This window comes from Trichomycterus rosablanca, chromosome 14 (genome assembly GCF_030014385.1).
Source record: "Trichomycterus rosablanca isolate fTriRos1 chromosome 14, fTriRos1.hap1, whole genome shotgun sequence".
NCBI lineage: Eukaryota > Metazoa > Chordata > Actinopteri > Siluriformes > Trichomycteridae > Trichomycterus > Trichomycterus rosablanca.
In genome coordinates this window covers 5,062,347-5,082,192 of record NC_086001.1, presented here as the reverse complement: position 1 = coordinate 5,082,192, position 19,846 = coordinate 5,062,347, and the positions used below count along the sequence as shown (strand labels likewise).

At 35.9% G+C, this 19,846-nt stretch overlaps 2 protein-coding genes, 1 long non-coding RNA gene and 1 pseudogene across 4 annotated transcripts; all 4 read right to left on the bottom strand.

Annotated features, from left to right (window-relative positions):
• Positions 1-803: 803 nt before the first annotated feature.
• On the bottom strand, positions 804-5,541 carry LOC134326070 (uncharacterized). Its single transcript, XM_063008272.1, has 2 exons — positions 5,100-5,541; positions 804-3,106 (listed from the first exon to the last, which is right to left on the bottom strand). The coding sequence occupies exons 1-2, from the start codon at positions 5,105-5,107 to the stop codon at positions 1,621-1,623; spliced, it is 1,494 nt and encodes a 497-aa protein (XP_062864342.1). The 5' UTR covers positions 5,108-5,541; the 3' UTR covers positions 804-1,620.
• A 98-nt stretch (positions 5,542-5,639) lies between these two features.
• LOC134326068 (uncharacterized) lies at positions 5,640-10,274 on the bottom strand. Of its 2 annotated transcripts, none has more exons than XM_063008271.1 (2): positions 10,241-10,274; positions 5,640-7,693 (listed from the first exon to the last, which is right to left on the bottom strand). In XM_063008271.1, the coding sequence occupies exons 1-2, from the start codon at positions 10,257-10,259 to the stop codon at positions 6,198-6,200; spliced, it is 1,515 nt and encodes a 504-aa protein (XP_062864341.1). In that variant the 5' UTR covers positions 10,260-10,274; the 3' UTR covers positions 5,640-6,197. The 2 variants fall into 2 exon arrangements, with proteins under 2 accessions (XP_062864341.1, XP_062864340.1); XM_063008270.1 differs by having other exon boundaries at positions 5,640-7,762; positions 10,166-10,248.
• A 630-nt stretch (positions 10,275-10,904) lies between these two features.
• On the bottom strand, positions 10,905-14,805 carry LOC134326067 (uncharacterized; annotated as a pseudogene).
• A 1,099-nt stretch (positions 14,806-15,904) lies between these two features.
• On the bottom strand, positions 15,905-19,586 carry LOC134326902 (uncharacterized). Its single transcript, XR_010014633.1, has 2 exons — positions 19,499-19,586; positions 15,905-17,331 (listed from the first exon to the last, which is right to left on the bottom strand). It is a non-coding gene; the product is annotated as an uncharacterized LOC134326902 (long non-coding RNA).
• Between the last annotated feature and the right edge of the window lie 260 nt (positions 19,587-19,846).

The window sequence follows — 19,846 nt, the reverse complement described above, 5'->3', positions numbered from 1 at the left end:
TATATTATATTGTCTTTTTTTTTTTTTTCACTTTTTTCCCCCAATTTTCTCCCCTAATCTAGTCGTGTCCAATTACCCTGATTGTGTCCTCTATACTGATTCGACCCCTCACCGCTCCGACATTTTTCACCTGCATGAGTCGAGTTCATACTGACAGGCACTGTGTATGGAGTCCTGGAGTCCTGACCTCAACCCGATGGAACACCTTTGGGATGAATTAGAGCGGAGACTGTGAGCCAGGCCTTCTCGTCTGACATCAGTGTCTGACCTCACAAATGCGCTTCTGAAAGAATGGTCATAAATTCCCATAAACACACTCCTAAACCCTGTGGAAAACCTTCCCAGAAGAGTTGAAGCTGTTATAGCTGCAAAGCGTGGGCGAACATCATATTAAACCCTATGGATTAAGAATCGGACGTCACTCAAGTTCATATGTGTGTGGAGGCAGACGAGCGAATACTTTTGGCACTGTAGTGTATATATACATACTGCAAACGAGGAGCACTGACTACATCACAATCACCAAGTTCACCGATTTAAAGCTTAATGACTTAATTATCCATCAGCTAAAAATGTAAATCAGTCAGAATGTTTTAATGAGTTTGTAATGAGTTCTAATTAGTTGTGTGATCAAATTACATGAGGTTTAAAAACTTGCCACATTTAAATTGAGTTTAGCTCCAGGTTTCCTAATGGTTGTCATTGGAAGTAATCACCAGATTAAAAAATGTTTTTATATATTTACAAGCTGGAACAAGCAGTAATGTGCATGTCATGTAGAGTGGAGACCACACGTCTGAGGCTGCTAGTGAAAATGTTTTTATTTTACATTTTTCTTACATTTCATACAATGTTTTTAATTACAAGCCATATAATCAGCATAACAGTCTGAGAGATAAGTTAAATCTTTAACAAATGTGCATGAAATTGTTTTGTTCATATGTATGATAAGTAATCAGAGGCTTTAAATCAGGTTCGGTTGAGTCCATCAAATCCTTGTTGTTGTAGTCATCTGAGCATCTTCTTCAAAGGAACGACTCAAACTCAAGACCTGATCTTGATCTGAGAACTGACATGATCACATTCAAAGATTGCCGAATACTTTGTTATTCCTTGTCTTTTGGAATGAGTACAGTTAAAAGGGCTCTGTTTACATGAGCACAAACATGAACTATGTTAATGAATCATCTAAGTTGCCGTATGTATATTTTTAAACAGATTTTCAGAAACCCTTAGGAACATCTTGAAATCCGCATAGAGCACCAGTGATCCCTTACACCAGGGATCTTCCCAAGCAGGTATTTGCTTAATAAATTTATGTAGGACTGTTGGTCTACAATCAAATTAATTAAACCTGTGAGCACCGTGGCACTGTGAGCATATAAGAGTGAAGACTTCTGCTTCAAACCCTTATGACCCTCAGGAGACCCTCAGGACTCTTACTGTACAACACACAGCAATACATGTCAGCAGGAATCCTAGTAAGACACTAATCTTATGCAGACGAAAACAAATCGAACCATGAAGTCAATTTTATAGTCTACTACCCTGTAAATCTGTAGGACCAAAGCTAAGGGTCAACACCTTCTGCTAGAAGCTTGACCACTGTTTGAAAACAAATTATTCTTCCCAGGGTACAGTTCGAGCTTTCTCACTTCCCTGATGTGTGGTCAGCATAAATCGAGCCTGGACTCCAGGGCCAATATACACGCTGGACTCATACTGGTAGATTTCATAATCTAAGGGACAGTCACCTTCTGGACTCCTGTCAAAGTTTACGCTCCATGCATATGCTTTATAATCATCATTATTAACCAGCGGGTCAGCATAGAATCCCACCCAGGAGTAGTCGAAGACATTCTTCCAATTAGTAAAAGACTTCTTAATGTAGAGTCGAGCACAGGCATAGCCATCCTTGGTATAAAGCTGCAAGCTGGCTTGATAACCTCTGATTATGGTCGGAAGAACCTTGTTGGCTTCGTCAAACTCTGGGCCTTTCCAAATTGTTGTGTAGTACGTGGACTTGAAAAAATAGTAGTAAGGAACCTTTTCCTTTGTAAAAAGCTGTACCTGAAGGCCAGGATTAAGTGGCACCCCGGTGTCTATGGATCCAAATGTCCTTCCATTCAGAGAATACTCTTTTATAGGTTCTGCATCAGGTCCATCCTTATAAAGGCCAATGTTCACCTTCGTCCTTGCCACATTCTCTGGGATTCCACTCCAGATGACCTTTGCATACCCTCGTGAAGTGGATATCACCTCTAGTTTGACTTTGTAGTGTGGGTAACCTTCAACAGACAGTGAGGAGCAACTCCCATCCAGATTACTTGCTGAATTAGCAGTGTGGTTAGTCATGCAGAGAAATGTCTGTGAAAATACATCAAACCTCTGGTCAATGTTGTAGCCGGCCAGAGTCAGAAACCATTCGAGACCTGATATCTTTGGATATGCTGTCAATACTTTTGCTGTTTTTTGCTGATGATTTAAAAACTCACACAGGCTAAAATCCAGTCTAGGATCCCCTGAATCACAAACTATATCATTATTAAGTGACTGAATTTGAGTTAGAAGTTTAGCACTGATTTCATAGGTGCTGTCCAAGTCGTATGCAATTTCCTGACCTTGGTTGTCAACATGCTCTGTTAAATACACTTTCTCCACTTTGGTTGGACTTCTGTTCTGAACATGAATCAACACCCGGTCTGTGTTTTTCTTAGGAAATCCCTCTGAATTATGAAAGTCCTGTGTGACGTAAAAAGGAAACATTCGAGCACTTCTACGACTGAGGTCTCCCAAAGAGTAGTACTGACTCTCAGAAAATGCTTCAGTTTGAGTATTTTGGCCAAATATCTTGTTTTTATGGCAATGGAATCCATAGCTTCCCAGTGCTGGATCAAACTGAAGCTGTATGTCTCCATTCGAGTTAACATCCACATTGTTGGCAAACCAGTGCAGAAGCATAAATCCATGTCGTGGAAATTCTTTGGTAAGTGTTGTGGCATTGTTCAGGTCTTTAATAACTTTTATGGTCTTAATGGCAGTGATGCTGGTAAAGACCAGACAAACTGTAATACTGCAAAGGAACGCCTTCCTCACTATCCTAAAGCTAACAAAAAATAAGAAGACAGACAATTATTAGTACTTTGTACATTGCGGCTCAAAGGTTTAGATACACAACTAAAGGACCGTCCACAAGATAACAGTGTGTTGTAAACATTTGTCTACTTTAAAAAATAATTTCTTAAAAGAGAGTCATTGGTGAGGTCAGGCACTGATGTTAAACGTGAAAGTCTGGCTGTTTCATACCAGATGTGTTTACTGAAGTTGAGGGTAAAAGTGAGTTCTGTCCAAACCAATGGATTTTCTCCACACCAAACTCATCAAACTATTTCTTTATGGACCTCACTTTGTTTAATGGGGCACAGTTGTGCTGGAACAGAATGGGTCTTTCCTAAACTGTTGCTACAGAGTTTAAAGATTGATTTTATGTAACATGGATGTGTACTTTATGCACCTGATAGCAATGCATGAGATTGAAACACCTAAACTCAATAATTAAAATGACATCCACCAATTTAAACCATATTGTGTAGAACTTCACATTCTCGTAATTCTAATGACTTTTGCATCTGCTCTTTTTCATTTTTTTGATATAATAATTTCTTTATAAAGTTATCGTGGATTCAGCAAAAACATGCTGTGTCCAAAATATTCATACTACATTTTATTTAATTGATTTAGTGGGATTATATACAACACATAGGGCGGCATGATGGCTCAGTGGGTAGCACTGTCGCCTCACACTCTCGCCTCACAGCAAAAAGGTCCTGGGTTCGGCCACCAGGTGGAGTGGTTCAGGTCCTTTCTGTGCTGAGTTTGCATGTTCTCCCCATGTCTGTGTGGGTTTCCTCCAGGAGCCCCGGTTTCTCCCCACAGTCCAAAGACGTGCAAGTGAGTTGAATTAGAAATACAAAATTGTCCATGACTGTGTTTGATGTTAAACTTGTTAACTGATGAATAAATAAATAAATAAATAAATCCTCAGATACTCAAATATAGATAGATAGATAGATAGATAGATAGATAGATAGATAGATAGATAGATAAGATAAGATAGATAGATAAGATAGATAGATAGATAGATTAGATAGACAGACAGACAGACAGACAGACAGACAGACAGATAGATAGATTCCACTGTCTGTTGGGCCCTTGAGCAAGCCCTTAACCCTTAATTGTTTAGACTGTATAATGTAAATAAATAAATACATATATAAATAAATAAAAACCCAGAATATATTTATGTAACATTTTGAACACTCAGGCTTATAATGGTTTAAACATTTCAAGCTTTTTTATGTGTAAAACATGACGTTAAAATCCTAATAAATAAATAAATAACACACACACACACACACACACACACACACACACACACACACACACACACACACACACACACAGACAGACAGACAGACAGACAGACAGATAGATAGATATACACACACAACAATAAATAATAATATATAACATAATATATCATTATATATAAGGATAAGATAGAGATTTTTAGTTCTAATATATTTTGATCTGAGGTGTAACAGAAGTTTCTCTGTTGCCTAAATTTCTCCTAGTTCAGAAGTTTAGTATTAAACTACAGATGATAAGGTAATACAAACTTACAGCTTTTCATGCATTTGATGCATTTTTCATGCACTACATGGACTGAGAAATGATCTGCATTGTTTTGATAACGAACACAAATTTTTTTGCACATCCATCATCTAATAGACGCGCACTGATATTTCCTTGTGCAGCCGGAATGAGGGTGGGAAGAGAAATGCGGCTAGTTTATGATCACGTATTATAATAAAAACATAATTATTATTAAAAATAAAATAAAATAAAGCAGTCTGTAGTGTGTAAGCGTTAAAAGAACAGAAATCCTATAAACACACTGCGCATTTCTGAAACATTACGGTCATTTGTTATTCCTGCAGAATAAACTGTATAACAGAAATAAATCTGTAATAACATTCATTTATTATCTAAAACAATCTGTAATGTTTCTTATTCAAAAGAAAAAAATCTGTACTCACCCCGACATATTTCTGATTGTCCTAAAAGTTTTAGAAAAGCTACCCAGTACAAAAACCTCTAAGTTTTTGTTATGAAGTATTTCGTAATCACCAGTAAAGAATTCAATAACAGGAAACGACGTCACTGCAATGACGTTTTATTAGCATGATGTTGGTCAAAACAACAACAACAACAATGATAATAAACACAAGCTGTTAATTAAGCATAGATACATTTATTCCATGAAAAAGATTGAAATGTTTGATTTAAAACTCAAACTAATATAAGTCTGAGTGTTCAAAATATTACATAAATATATTCTGGGTTTTTCTTTCTTTCTTTCTTTCTTTCTTTCTTTCTTTCTTAAAAGTTAAGTGTAATTTTGAGTCCTTTTTTGTTATGGCAGTTTTGTGATTTCAACAATTACTGCAACTTTTTTGTGACTAAATGATTGGATACTTTTATTACTTAACTTTTTTATAACTTCTTTATAGGTTTTATATAAATCTATAAAAAACGACTTGATGGATAAATTCAGTGATGTAAAAAGTTCAGTACACTTTAGTAAATAAAAAGTTTAATTATTTGGACATGTTTTCCCAATTAAAAATAGATAAATTAATTCCATAAGACCAAGAAATGATTTAAAACTCAAACAAATGTACACAGATCAGCCATAACATTACAACCACAGCAGCGCTGCTGTGTCTGATCCACTCATACCAGCACAACACATACTAACACACCACCACCATGTCAGTGTCACTGCAGTGCTGAAAATGATCCATCATCTAAATAATACCTGCTCTGTGGTGGTCCTGTGGGGGTCCTGACCATTGACGAACAGGGTGAAAGCAGGCTAAAAAAGTATGTAGAGAAACAGGACTACAGTCAGTAATTGCAGAACTACAAAGTGCTTCTATATGGTAATTGAAACTGATAAAATAACCAGTGTATGTAGCAACCAGAAGGTGGTTGTAACATTATGAGTGTGAGTGTTGAAAATGTTACATAAATTCTGGGGTGCTTTTTATTTCTTAAACGTTTAGAAATATACACACAACCACTTGGAGGATACATTCACTTTACACTTCAGTACACTTTTTAGTTAAGTTTAATTATTTGTACATGTTTTCCCAAGGAACAGTGCGAGCTTTCACAGCCACAGAAGACCATCTGAGGGAAAGACGAGTGTAGACAGTTTGACTAGAATACAGAAATCGAGCTTGGACTCCAGGTCCGATGCTTAACGAAGACTCATACTCATAGATCAGATGATCATCAGATTTATTGTCGACCTTGTCGAATTTAGAGACCCACTGATAGTGCTGATGTTTGTGATTGGGATCCTGATCGCTGGTGTAGAATCCCACCCATGAGTACCTGAACTCGTTTTCCCAGTCTGTAAAGGAGTTCTTGATGTAGAGGCGAGCACATGCATATCCATTTCTGGTATACAGTTGAAGGCTCGCATTGTAGCCAGTGATGTCGACGGGAATGGCCCTGTTAGCCTCGTCAAACTGTGGCCCTCTCCAAATCACAGAGTAACGGATGCCGAGGAATCCATATTTGTTGGCAAAGTTGTATGTAACCAGACGTGGATGTAGTCCATGATTAAGGGCCATGGTGGTGTCCACAGATCCAGAGGTTTTTTCCTGGAGGGACTCAAAAGTCTCAAGATCATTTGATGAATCACTCTTAAAAAGGACGAGATAAGGTTTAAGATCTAAGATGTTCTTAGGTATACCACTCCACGTGAGTCTGGCGTAACCATTTTCTGTAGATTTTACCTCTATCTTTGCTGGACCCTCGCATAGGTGGACCTTTTGATTGCCTGTAGTTTGTTCACGCTGGAATGACTCATCTTTTGAGCAGGACCAAATTTTCTCATGGACTTTAAACCTGCCATCTAGATCGTATCCAGCCAGAATCAGAAGCCACCTCAGACTTGGTTCTTCAAAAATATTCTTGAGATGTTTTTCTGAATATTTTAAGTAGTTTAGGAATTGGTCACTCGGAAGCGCAAGTCTGGGATCATCTGATGAACCCTTACTTGCATTTAAATTGTCTGTCGAGAGCAATTCAAGAGCTTGAAGCAAATTAAGAGGTTTTTGAAGAGCTTGAACTTGCTTTATGAGTTTAGGGCTGATCTCAAAGGTCTTATTTTGGTTGTACTGCAATCCCTGCTGGTGAATTACCACTTGTGTGATGTACACCCTGTCTGCTTTTCTTGAGCTGCCTTTTTGCATTTCTAGGACCATCCGGTCGAGGTCTCTTTTGGGACTCTCATACGCATTGTAGAATTCTTGGGTGACATATGGAGGCAGCTTGGTTCGAACTGCCTCTGAACTAAGATCGCCCAAAGTGTAGTACACCCTGTCCTGTGGATCATCAGGATGCAAGAAGGTATTTCCATCAATTCTAGTGTTGTTATAGTACTGGAAGCCGTAGTCCTGCCGTTCTGGATCAAAATGAAGTAGGATGCCTTCTGATAGATCGATGGAGATGTGACTCGCCAGAAAGTGCAACAAGAAAAGACCATGGTGTGGGTAATCGTGGCCAAATTCTATGTTTTTTAGATCTTCAATATTTTTTAGGATCTCAATGGTCTCATCTGTAACAACAACACATACCAAAGACAAAAAGAGGAAATAAAAGAGTCTTCGCTGTAACATCATGAAACCTGAAAAACACAAAGTCAGATTAAGCAGTTAAGAAATAACAAAAATATATTTATTAATTTTTCTATTAAATTAATTATTTCTTTTTAATGGTTTTACTTTTGAGTAGTTTTCAGTCAAGGCTTAAAAGTACAAAATAACCAAATAAAAAAGGTTTTTATAGAATGTTATGTAAAGAAAATTTAAATCTTCAAAATCAGAATTTGGATTTTTTTTAAAAATGCATTTAACAAATTACTTAACAAAACAGGGAGTATGAATAAGCCAGTGAATCTAAACATGTTCTTTTGTCATGATTGATTCATTTACCAAATAATACAACCACATATTTTTAATACTTAGAATAGGTAGTGTAGCCTAAGACCTGCATAATGGAAGTGTGGTGGTGGTGTTGTTGAAAATGTTGTAACAAAGTAGAAAACAAAAACTAAATAGCGCAATAATACACAACGGGTGATCACTAATGACTGAGCGTATATACATGTATATATGTGTACCTAAGTATATTCATACACATGCATATGTATGCTAATGTACATATAGTTATGGCTATATTGGCCCAATCCAATGTGCAATACTTGTCACTTATCACTTTATATTTAATATGTATATTTAATCTGTACCAAATACTATATACTTGAAACTGCACCCTCCTGCACTTTTTAATTCCATTCCATTTGTTTATTTTGTTTATTTACACTCAATCCATCCTCATCATTAATAACTGCTCTGTAGCTATGCAGTAAATGTAAAACTCAGGTTACATTCAATCTGTAAAAAGTGTTTGTACTTTTTTGAATTTATATTGTTGTAATTTTTTTCTTTATAGTGTGTATTTGATTTGATGTACAATGCTACTAGGACTCAGATTTTCTTTCGGGATCAATAAAGTATCTATCCATTCATCCATCCATCCATCCTTCTTCTTCTGGCTTTTTCCCTTTTTCAGTGGTCGCCACAGCGAGTCATCCTCATGATCGCTCATTGATTTGGCACAGTTTTTACGCTGGATGCCCTTCCTGACACAACCCTCCCTAATTTATCCGGGCTTGGGACCGGCACTACAATGCACTAGTGCATCTAGTGGCTAGGTATCAGTGTTTCCAATTAACCTGGTGGCATGTTTTTGGACTGTGGGAGGAAACCGGAGTACCCGGGGGAAACCCACACGGACACGGGGAGAACATGCAAACTCCGCACAGAAAGGACCCGGACCGCCCCACCTGGGGATCGAACCCAGGACCTTCTTGCTGTGAGGCGACAGTGCTACCCACTAAGCCACCGTGCCGCCCCATTCATCCATTCATCCATTCATCCATCCATCCATCTATCTCTAAAGGTATTCATATTCGTATTTAACTACATTTCCCACCGGCCACCGCGCTCATCAGTGAAGATGTACAGCACCTGAGCTCAGTACTACGTATATTAATGCGCGTTCCGACAACGCGGTGCTCAGACTTTAATGGTAATGAGCCGGTATTGTATTGGGTTTTCCCGAGAGGTAAAATTATATCTATTTATGTAGATATTCAGAAAAGAGCTGGAGAAAGAAACCAGTGAAGGAAAAGAAAAGAAAGTGAAAAGGGGAGAAAGATTAGAAATGAGAAAGTATTGAAGGTGAACTGTTGCTGAGGTGATTCGGGGCTGTTCACCTTCACCTATAGGCGAGATTGTTGGTGAGTTTTATTACTTCGAATAGTGTAAAAGCGTTTTAGTAACAACATGTGAGCGCAGATACACGGGAATAACAAACCTGCAGCTCTTACACACTTCCGTCCTGGGTTTGAATCCAGTTTAAGTTGATTCTCACCTCACAGAAGTAACACAAGCACAACCAAACTTACTTATATTTAATTCTTTTCTGCACAGTGGGTCCAAACCGTGTGTGAGTGAATAATAACAGTAACAGCAATAAAATTCAACTTATTATTATTCACCACACACACAACCCTTACATATATTTTTCACATATAGCTTTTAATTTTATACAGTTAAAACAAAGGTATTTTTTTCTCTCCAGCATTTTACATCCTACCCAGCAATTAAAAAAAAAAAGTACATTAATTATAAGCTGAGAGAAAATAACATATTTTTATTAAACTAATATTCCAATAAAATAAACAATGATTGTTTTGCTGAAGAAAATTGTTACTATGCAAACATATGATGCATTTCAGCTTTATTCCTTCTAGTCTGTTGGTGATGTTCATAAAACAATGGCATTTTTGAGAAGAAATAAAGCTTTTAGAATTATTTTAATTATGAATGTCACACACAAAGATCAAAATCGTTTTTGCATATATTAAGTTATTTTTTTTTAGAAATACTTTTATCCAAAAAGGTGATGAATAAATTTGAAGAAATGACACCATCAGAAATGAATATTTTGTGTATTTTCTTACCTGGTTTGAAGCTGTAAATTGCATTCACAAACACTTGACTCTATATTGATTTGTTCTGTATCTCCTAACACTCACCTCTCAGAGGAAGGTTCATAAATGTTTAACAGTCAGGTTATGTACCTAACCCAGATCCTCCTAATTCCTGAAACTCGGCTCATTTAACAGAACTACCAATAGTGTGTGTATACATACATACACACATGATTTTATGGAGCACTATGTGTATAGCATTAATGTGTAAAATATTCACAGTTGGCATTCCAATTCATTCAAATGGTGTTTACTGAGGCTGAAAGTGGGACAGGCATGTGTACTCATCAAATCATTTCTTCATGAATCTTGCTTTTTTTTCTGAGACAAAGGAAGGATATTCCTGGAATGAAAGAAAGAATGCATGGTAATGTGAATTTATGGTCTTTGTGGTTACTTCATCTTTACCAGTATTAGTTAGGACTATTACTTTAAGGTCTGGGCAATAGAAGATGCCATGCCCTAGAATACAGCATGTTTCAGGGAATGTTTAATTCTCTCCCATGTTTAAGAATATAAAGATTTCTCTTAAAATACTTTGCAGTAATGTTACGTGGCTTTATAACTGAGTTGTTGCTCTTTTGTATTTTACAATAACAGCAGTTGACATCCTATCCTGTAAACAAATGGCCTTTTAATGCTGTTTTTCTTGTATGTTAGAACTAAGTTTTAAATCTTTAAAAAAAAAAACAGTACACAATTTTGGGTGAACTATTAGACATTTAATCATTTGGTGCAACATTTATTATGTGAATTAACATCAATTGTGTGCAACACTGATTCTTAGGATTATGAAAACAAAGTTACATAAAAACAAGTGCAGAAACAAGCATTTAGCATGCTGTACAATTTATTCTGCAATCCACTAAACAGATTTAATCATACGAAACTATGACTAATCAGAACCAATACTTCTACAGTCTGCTTAATTATAATTAATACACAATCATAAACATTATTTTATTAATATGAATACTTGTATGTATGTAACTAATACTATTTAAAAATGTATTTAACATATATTAAATTCACCATGTTCATTCAAGCCAGTGTAAAATCTTAATGTGTGGAAACCAGTGTGAAATGTTAAAATCATTTATATACTTCATAAGAACACATACACAAAATTTTCCAAAAGCATTAATTCTGTCCTGGAATTCTGACATACATGGTCAAAAGTATGTGCACACCTTCACAACTACTTCTACAACTATGTTTGGACTCTACAGCCATGTTTGCTTTCATTAGAAGATAATTTCATAAAACATCTTATATTTAGGTCAATATTGTACCACATATATTCATTATGACATGAATCTGAAACACCCTGGCCAATTTTAAGAGAATAATTTTAAGATGTACTAGGAGGCAACTACTACTACTAATTTTTATTCTTAAAAACAATGAGGAAAACCAGTGTAGCGGAAAAGACGACTAACCTATTACAAATACACAATTCAGTGCTAGACCAACGCAAGGATGAGTCTCCTCTTTCCATCTTTTTAGTAACCCGGCCTACCATGAGAGACTACAACAATCTGAGGAGCCGGTCTTTGATTTGATGCAAAAACTGCAGAAACAACAACAGCAACTACGACTGTAATAAGCCCCCAGAAGATTATACTGCTGATAATGGACCCTTCTGTTGTAGCTGGAGGAACCTCGTTTGTGTTATCATACTCAAGGCTTTCATAGATGCTTTCAAAAATGGCAAGTTTCATGAGTCTGAGTTGAAGTCCACGGTAAAGCTTCATGGATGTTACTATCTCTCCAGATGCCCTTCCATTTAGTGGGTACTCTTTTATGGGGTTTTCTTCATTTTCGTCTTTATAAATACCAATTTTCATCTCAGTTTCTAGCATATCAGCTAGGATTTCACTCCATATAATCCTTGCTATCCCATCTGCCGTGGATTTCAGCTCGAGAAGTATGTCATGTAACTGTAAGTTCCTATTGCTATGATAACGCTTACAGCTTTGTTTAAATTCATTTTTGATGTCGTAACCAGTCTGGTACAAAAACGCTTGAAGTAATGGATAGTTCTGAAACTTTTGCTGTATTCGTGCAAACCTTTGGTCAATGGGATCCTCTTTATCCTTTTTCTTTTCTTCAGTTTCGATACAGTATTCTGCGATTTCCCGGAGCAGGTCCTCGCTGATCTTGTATGTTAAACTTCCATCATAATCACTGCCTCGATTTCTGTCCTCAAAATGCTGCGTTATGTAAATTTCATACACTATGGCTGGATTGTTCTTCTTAACCTTAATCACAATTCGGTCAATGTTTTTTTGTCGATGACTGTAATTCTTAAAGTCCTCTGTGACGTAATCAGGCAACTGCGGATTCTCCATCTTTGGATTAAGGTTGCCAACAGTGTAATATGCATAATTTGTATTGACCAGGTTGGGAAAACATTATCGTAGTTTCTATAAAAATGAAAGCCAAAATGTCCCTCCCCTGGGTTAAAATTAAGACGCAGATTTCCATTGTTGTCAAGTGTACCTTCACAAACCAGCCAGTACAAGAGCAGGAGGCCGTGCCTAGGAAAAGTTTTACCAAACATTACTTCTGACAGATCTTTTATGCTGTTTAGGATGTGAAAGCTGTAGACGCTGGCTATGAACAGAAAAACAAGAAGGCAGCAAAGTCTTCTGGTCCCCATCTTCAAATCTAAACAATAAAACATTTTATATTTTATAAGTTTTATTAAAGTTTACATGTAATAGATATTAAATGTCAAAAAAACAAGCTGCTGGGACACCTGCAGAGGCTGTTGCCTAGGTTGTACATGTCAATGCAAAAGTATTTTCTTTTTTCCTGATTTCTTTAATTTTTAAAATTTAAAAATATGAAATTGGCACCCTGGTAATTTAGAGAATAAAATAGCTATCAATTATTATTCTTGCATATTTGATATTAATACTGTAGCAGGATACTTTATTGAAAGTAAAAGCATAAAACAAAAGTATGTGGAAACCTGACATCCTAGTTCAAAATCATAGCCATTAATATGAATCTGCCTCCTTTCCCCCACTCCAGCTATAACAGTCTCTACTCTTCTAGGAATGCTTTCTACAAGCTTTTGGTGTGTTTGTGGGAGTGTGTGCCTATTTAGTCCAAATGACATTTGGTAGGTGAAGCACAGATGCTGGACAAACTGGTCAAACTTGCAATCTATGTTCCAGTTCATCCTAAATATGTACATTGAGATTGTGTTGTGTGTCAGACAGAGGGGACAGTGAGTGAGAGAGAAGAACAACGTCTGCTGAGTAAAGTATTTACTTTTGTGCAATTACACCCAAATACTGAGTTATTGTTGTTTCTGGTAGATACATTATATAAAAACAGAAAGAAATGTATTATGGTGTATGAAATTTGATGTATGTGTTTTATGTACAGTACTACTGTGTATAGTTGTTTATTATTCTTTATTACAGAAATGCTTATTCTATAATTTAAGATTTAAGGGAAAATATACTTGTATTTATCACAAAAAAGCATTTAAGACAGAAAAGTTAGGTAAGGGAGAGGTTTGAGAGGTCTGGAACGGATTAATTATATTTACATTATTTCTTATGTGAAAAATAGGTTTAATATACATTTTCTGCATTTAGCAGACGCTCTTATCCAGAGCGACTTACAGAAGTGTTTCCATAGTAAACAACAGTCGAAGAACACAAATGCTGAAACTTGTTTTTTTTTTTTTTTTTTTTTTTTGAAAAACATTTTGACTTAAGAAGTCTACTGTACTTTAATCAGTTCTAAACAAACCACTGCTGAACATCACATCCCTTCCAAGCAGGATTTTCTAAACCGAAAGTGATGCTCATGCTCTTTTTTAATTTATTTATTTATTTACATATTTGACCTTAAACCGAGGTTTTTATGTGGAATTTTATCTGTTAATTTACAATGTTTTTTTTTTTTTTTTTTTAATATGGAAAAATATCCAGTGAGCGAACTGGAAAACCCTGAAACCTCCAACGTGTGCACAGGAAACTGACTCAATTCCCTTTTGCTTTATATTTATTAACATAGTTTCTAACAGAATCATAATAACAGAATCATAAATCTACTTTATTTTTATGTAACTATAAAATGAAAGAAGCTGCACTGAGAAAATAATCGTTTCTACTCACCTTTTCAATACTTGCAGGTGGAGTCAGTCAGTGAATGAGTGAAGCCTGACTGGGCTGCAGCTCTCTCAGTACTGCGGTTTCTCCACTTTTACTTTCGCTTTGACTGATCTGCTCTCTGATTGGCTGATTAGAATTTCACGTGACCACTCGACCGTTATCTGTACCGTTATTTCTCCCTATATAAGTTCATAAGCGGCTCGTTCGCTTGCAAGAAAAAGTTTGTGAACCCGTTAACCTGGAGTTTTGCTTTGATAGCACATCAAATGTATCTAACTATACACACACACACACACACACACACACACACACACACACACACACACACACACACACACACACACACACAAAACGAAGTACTACAATTAAACTATTAATCTCTTCTGATTCATCTAACTAAATACATTTGGACAGATGGGAGAAGCTGAAGGTTCCTTTGGCCAAAATGAATAAGAGTAATATTATAATACCATTAGTTATTCCCCCTCACTTTAATTACCAATCTTTGATGAGACGTTTGTCCATAACATAGTCAAATTATTTTATGGCAGGAAAAAAACTCATACAAGTTTATTATTATTATTATTATTATTATTATTATTATTATTATTATTATTTATTAACCTTTATTTAACCAGGAAAATCTCATTGAGATTAAGAATCTCTTTTTCAAGAGAGTCCTGGCCAAGAATGGCAGCAACACACATCTGTTTCAATACATAAAACATAAACAATTTTCACAGTACAGGTAACAACAACCATAATAAGTAGACTATAAGATAAAAAAAGAGAGAAAATAAACAGCCTAAAACAGCTAAGAAGAATCTTGTGAATAAAAACATTTACAACAAGATGCCTCTCATACATAATGTTTTAGTCTAGTCTTAAAAACATTCAAAGAGACCAATTCCTTCAGATCCAAACCATTCTGTAGGTGGTCTCACTCTGATGGAGCAGCAAACTGAAACTATTTAGGTATTGTTAATAAAATTAAATCCTCCGGACGCAGCGAATAACCCCCTGTGGATTTCTTAACAATATAAAACAGGAGTTAAGGGAGAAGCAAACCCAACATTGCCTTACACACAAGAGTATACCAGTGACAGTCTGTGGGAGGACAACGCAGTCTATCCAACATGGGCATACAGTATACAATGGTGGGTAAGAGCTTCAAGATTAGTATTAAAGCATAAGGCCCCATGATAGACAGAATCCAACAAATGCAACACCTGTGTCGTAAGAGAACAAAAAAACTGGAAGCCTGTCATTACTTTGTGAACAAAGATGAAGGTGGCTTGGACTGGTTAGCATAATAGAAAGAATTGAACTTCATATTGCACCCAGCTGATTTACTCACATTTATATATCATCTACAGTTTATAGCAATGGGGAACTTTCAACATTCAACTCAACATACAGTTAAAGTATAAACTGAAGCTTAAGAACAACTTCTGATGGTTGTGAAAAACTTGGGTACAGTGAAGTAGTAATATGGCTAATGGGAAGAATGAATTGAGAACATATACCATACCATACCATACCATACCATACCATAAGAATACCACAAAGCAGCTGCTTTATAATTTATTTATTGCTTTTAGAATGTATTTATTAACTCATGTAGATCTTTATTGTGTAATTAAAAGACAAGATACAGAGACAGGTTGTATGACTCATACGGGAAGCAAAGGTCGATTTTATCAGGTACAACATAGTACATCATGGATACATTATCACCCCTGTTAAGTTACATAAGAATGGGTCTAAGCAGGAATAGTAAATGTTGGAAAAGCTGCTAACAAAATGATACATGTGTTGTACATGCTAAATAGGAATGTCCTAATATAAAATAATTTTGAAATGTTGATCAAGCTAACACATGCATTGTGTAATACATAGATGTCACCAATGACTGAAACGGCATCATATGAAGGTATGTTAGGGCGATACAAAATAAGTACACAAAATGTCTACTACAGTTTGTATTAGGTACAATAGCTGATCCAATTATAATTTACAATTAATGCATTATGCACATATTGAACATTATTTGTTGTGTGTGTGTGTGTGTGTGCGTGTGCGTGTGCGTGTGCGTGTGCGTGTACGTGTATGTGTACTGTTCCATTTAATGCAATCCCAGTAGTTTGTCATGACTGTAAGGTCTGTACTTCTGAATTCCTATTCTATCGACACACATTTAAAAGTATAATGCAGGTCTGTTTATTTTATCGCCAAGTTGTGGTTTATTTTAGTTTTTCTTTTTTGCCTTCTACTGTTTATTTGTTAAGTTTGTACAATGATTGCTGACCAACGTAGGATAGATATTTGAATTACAAAAAATCTCAGTGCTGTCATTTATTTTCTTAATGGAAAGGATTCAATTAGTTAGTCAAAGAAAATCTTAAACAGACATGTCCAGTCTTGCCTACAAAAGACTAGTGGAGCTACAGGTTTTCTTACATTAGCATGAGCTAGTACGAAAACTGGCAGCCACACTTGCTCTTTGGAACCAAGAATGGACACAAACTAAAAACAAAGAAAAATGATTCATTAATTATATAAATGATCGGCTTTAAATCTACAGATTATTTACCAAATAAGGAGTCGCTGGAATTCCAATTTAAGAATCCATATGTCTCATATGTGTCACTGATACTCTACTTTTCCACAGTAACCCCAGCTACCATCCTCCGTGTAGCACCAGTAGTAAGAGTAACCATAAATTCCGCCATAAATTCCGCAGGGATGGTCATCCAGACATGGGTTGTCGTAATAATCTGTGTTCTCTGTTTTTGAGCAGTAATCCCAGTTTGTACTGGTTTTGCACCAGCTGTAGCTGTATCCATGTGTATCACAGTAGTCACTGCACAACTCCCCGTAAATTGTGAAATGCTTATCCATTGCATTCTGTCCCCAAGTCCAGTCAACTTGACTGATCAGCACAATGAAGCAGACTGCAACCAGACGGAGTCCTTTACCTTGGCCCATTATGTCCATTAACTGGAAATGAAAGAGAAAATATAAGGAAGGCTGAACACATTTTTACACATTATGCCCTGCAAGTTTGCATACACTTGTAAGACATCTCAGTTGGGATGGGGGCAGTTTAGAGCTAGTAATGAGGTGAAAAAACTAAATAATGATGTGACTCCAAACACGTGATTGTAATCATGGTTTGGTACAAAAGCAACATCAGGACAGGCTGAGTCTTTGATGAGCAAAGATGATCAGAGGATCCAGTTTATCAACAAATGTGAGAAAATGTTTGAAATGTTTAAAAACAATGTACCTTAAAAAGAGAGTGAAAGGGGTTTGCATATTTCTCCTTCTATAGTGCATAATATCATTAAATGATTCAATGTTCTTTAATAAATAAAAAGCCACTGAAACATGGGTGTTTACACACTGAAATTCCTCTCGATTCCTTGAAAGTGATTCTTTTATTATATCTGACAATTCAAACATATTTCCTTTTTTGCATAATGTGACCGGATGAAAACCTCATCATCTAAAAATCATCTTACAAATGTCACCAATATATCACCAATATATGTCATTCCAAACTATAATCAATAATATTACATATCAATATATAATATAATAATAATATAAGGCCATTCTACACAATTAAATGGCAATATAGAACTTCACTACACTACCCAATGAATCATCAGATTTGCGGTATTTATATTTTTAAACTTTTTAAACTGAGAGAGAACTATTGTTATCAGAACAGATCAAAACTGATCATCAAGAGCTTTATGGATTGGGTTTATAAAATAGGGCTTAACTTTTGAAACTTTATCCAAAATGATACATGTTCTTATTGTAACAGGATATCTGCATAATTATTGGTCACATAGACACCAGAGGTACAGTTAGAAGCTTAGATTCACTACTTAAATATGCGCTTTTATTTAGTTCACATTGTAATCACAGTATCAGATCTCAACTGTGTCATGTTTATTATGTTCCATTGTTTCCAAAGCAAGAAAATACTGGAGCAGTAATATTATTGTGTGTAACATGCACAGCTGGGCCCATTTTAGAGAACCTTGCTTCATCTGACATGCTATGACCGGCAGAGGGGCCAAGGAGGTGCAGATGATTGCAGTGCCAGTTTCTCAATATTGACAAGTCACCTGGGCCTCGTGGTAATTCACTTTAGGTGTGAGTGTTTTTATATACCACGGTTGGGAAGCCTGTCTTTTGTCTGGAACAGTGATGCCAGGCTTAGTTTAATCTCATTTTCTTTTCTGACGTTGGCTACTAGCACATGTATTTACTGAAAAAGCCACAGCATTTTTTTGAGTGTCACTGCCAGACCGCTCTGGATGAGCAATTTAGTCCAGAGGCATCATGACGGTTTCTTTTCTTCCCTGGTTTTCTGGAACTGATTTGTCACAGACGGTCGTTATTTTTGCCAGCTTTTTTATATGTGACTATCCTTTTTCGTTTTTGTTCTACCAGTTCTACAGTTGTGTTTGTATTTGTCAGATTAATTAGTCACCTATTTGTTTTGAACCAATAAATCCTGCACCTTCTAGTTTAATTTTAAGGGATTTTTTCTTGACACTGTTGCCCTCGGCTTGCTCAGTAGGGTTTTTTTTGGTCTGTTGGTCCTGGATTCTGCAAAGTTGCTTTGAGACAATGTCTATTGTAGAAAGCACTATAGAAATAAAGTTGACTTGACTCGACTTGCATGGGTTCTCTGGAGATAAGTCAGAAACCAGGTTACTGATGTCACAAAGCTCTAGAATTAAACATCCTTTACTGATATTAAATGATACAGCCACAACTAAATGCACAACAGATTTTTGTGATTTTCAGTCACACACAAGATCTTTGTACTGGTGCTTACTGTAGATTGTTCCATTCAAACCAACCACATTCACCTATTTATGTTTCCTCATTTATAATTCTTAGTTTTATCTAAAATGTCAAGGTTATTTAAACGTTTTTGCAACGTTACATCAAAAAATATTAAAATAAATGTTATAATAATAAAACCTTGATTTAAAATCTAATAGGGTTTTAACAATACATCAGTAAACAGTAATTTTGAATAAAGGAATATAAATAAAGGCTACCACATTAAAATGAAAATATTACAGAATACTTTTATGCGGTGTCTACACCTTTGCAGTCTTTGAATAGTAATACTTACCTAATTGGTGCCAGTTGTATATGAATCATATACATGAATCATGTGATCATTGGAGTCTCATCAGAGTGGTACCAATTTATAGGTTTTGTTGAAAGGGGTGTGTGTGGGAGGGGGGGTGCCAGTTTATTAGAGTCAGGGTCATGCTTAACAGTTAATCAGTATCAAATGTTTATCTAAACTAGAAGCTGGATGAAGACCACACCAACGGCCTTCGAAGACTAAAGTTCATGTTTACAGTTGTATACAAAACTTTATTTGATCAAATCCCAATTTGATTGTCAAATGTCACAAAGACAAGATCTTTTTAAAAAAAAGCAAATTTCAGAACGAATAGAGCAAAATATCAAC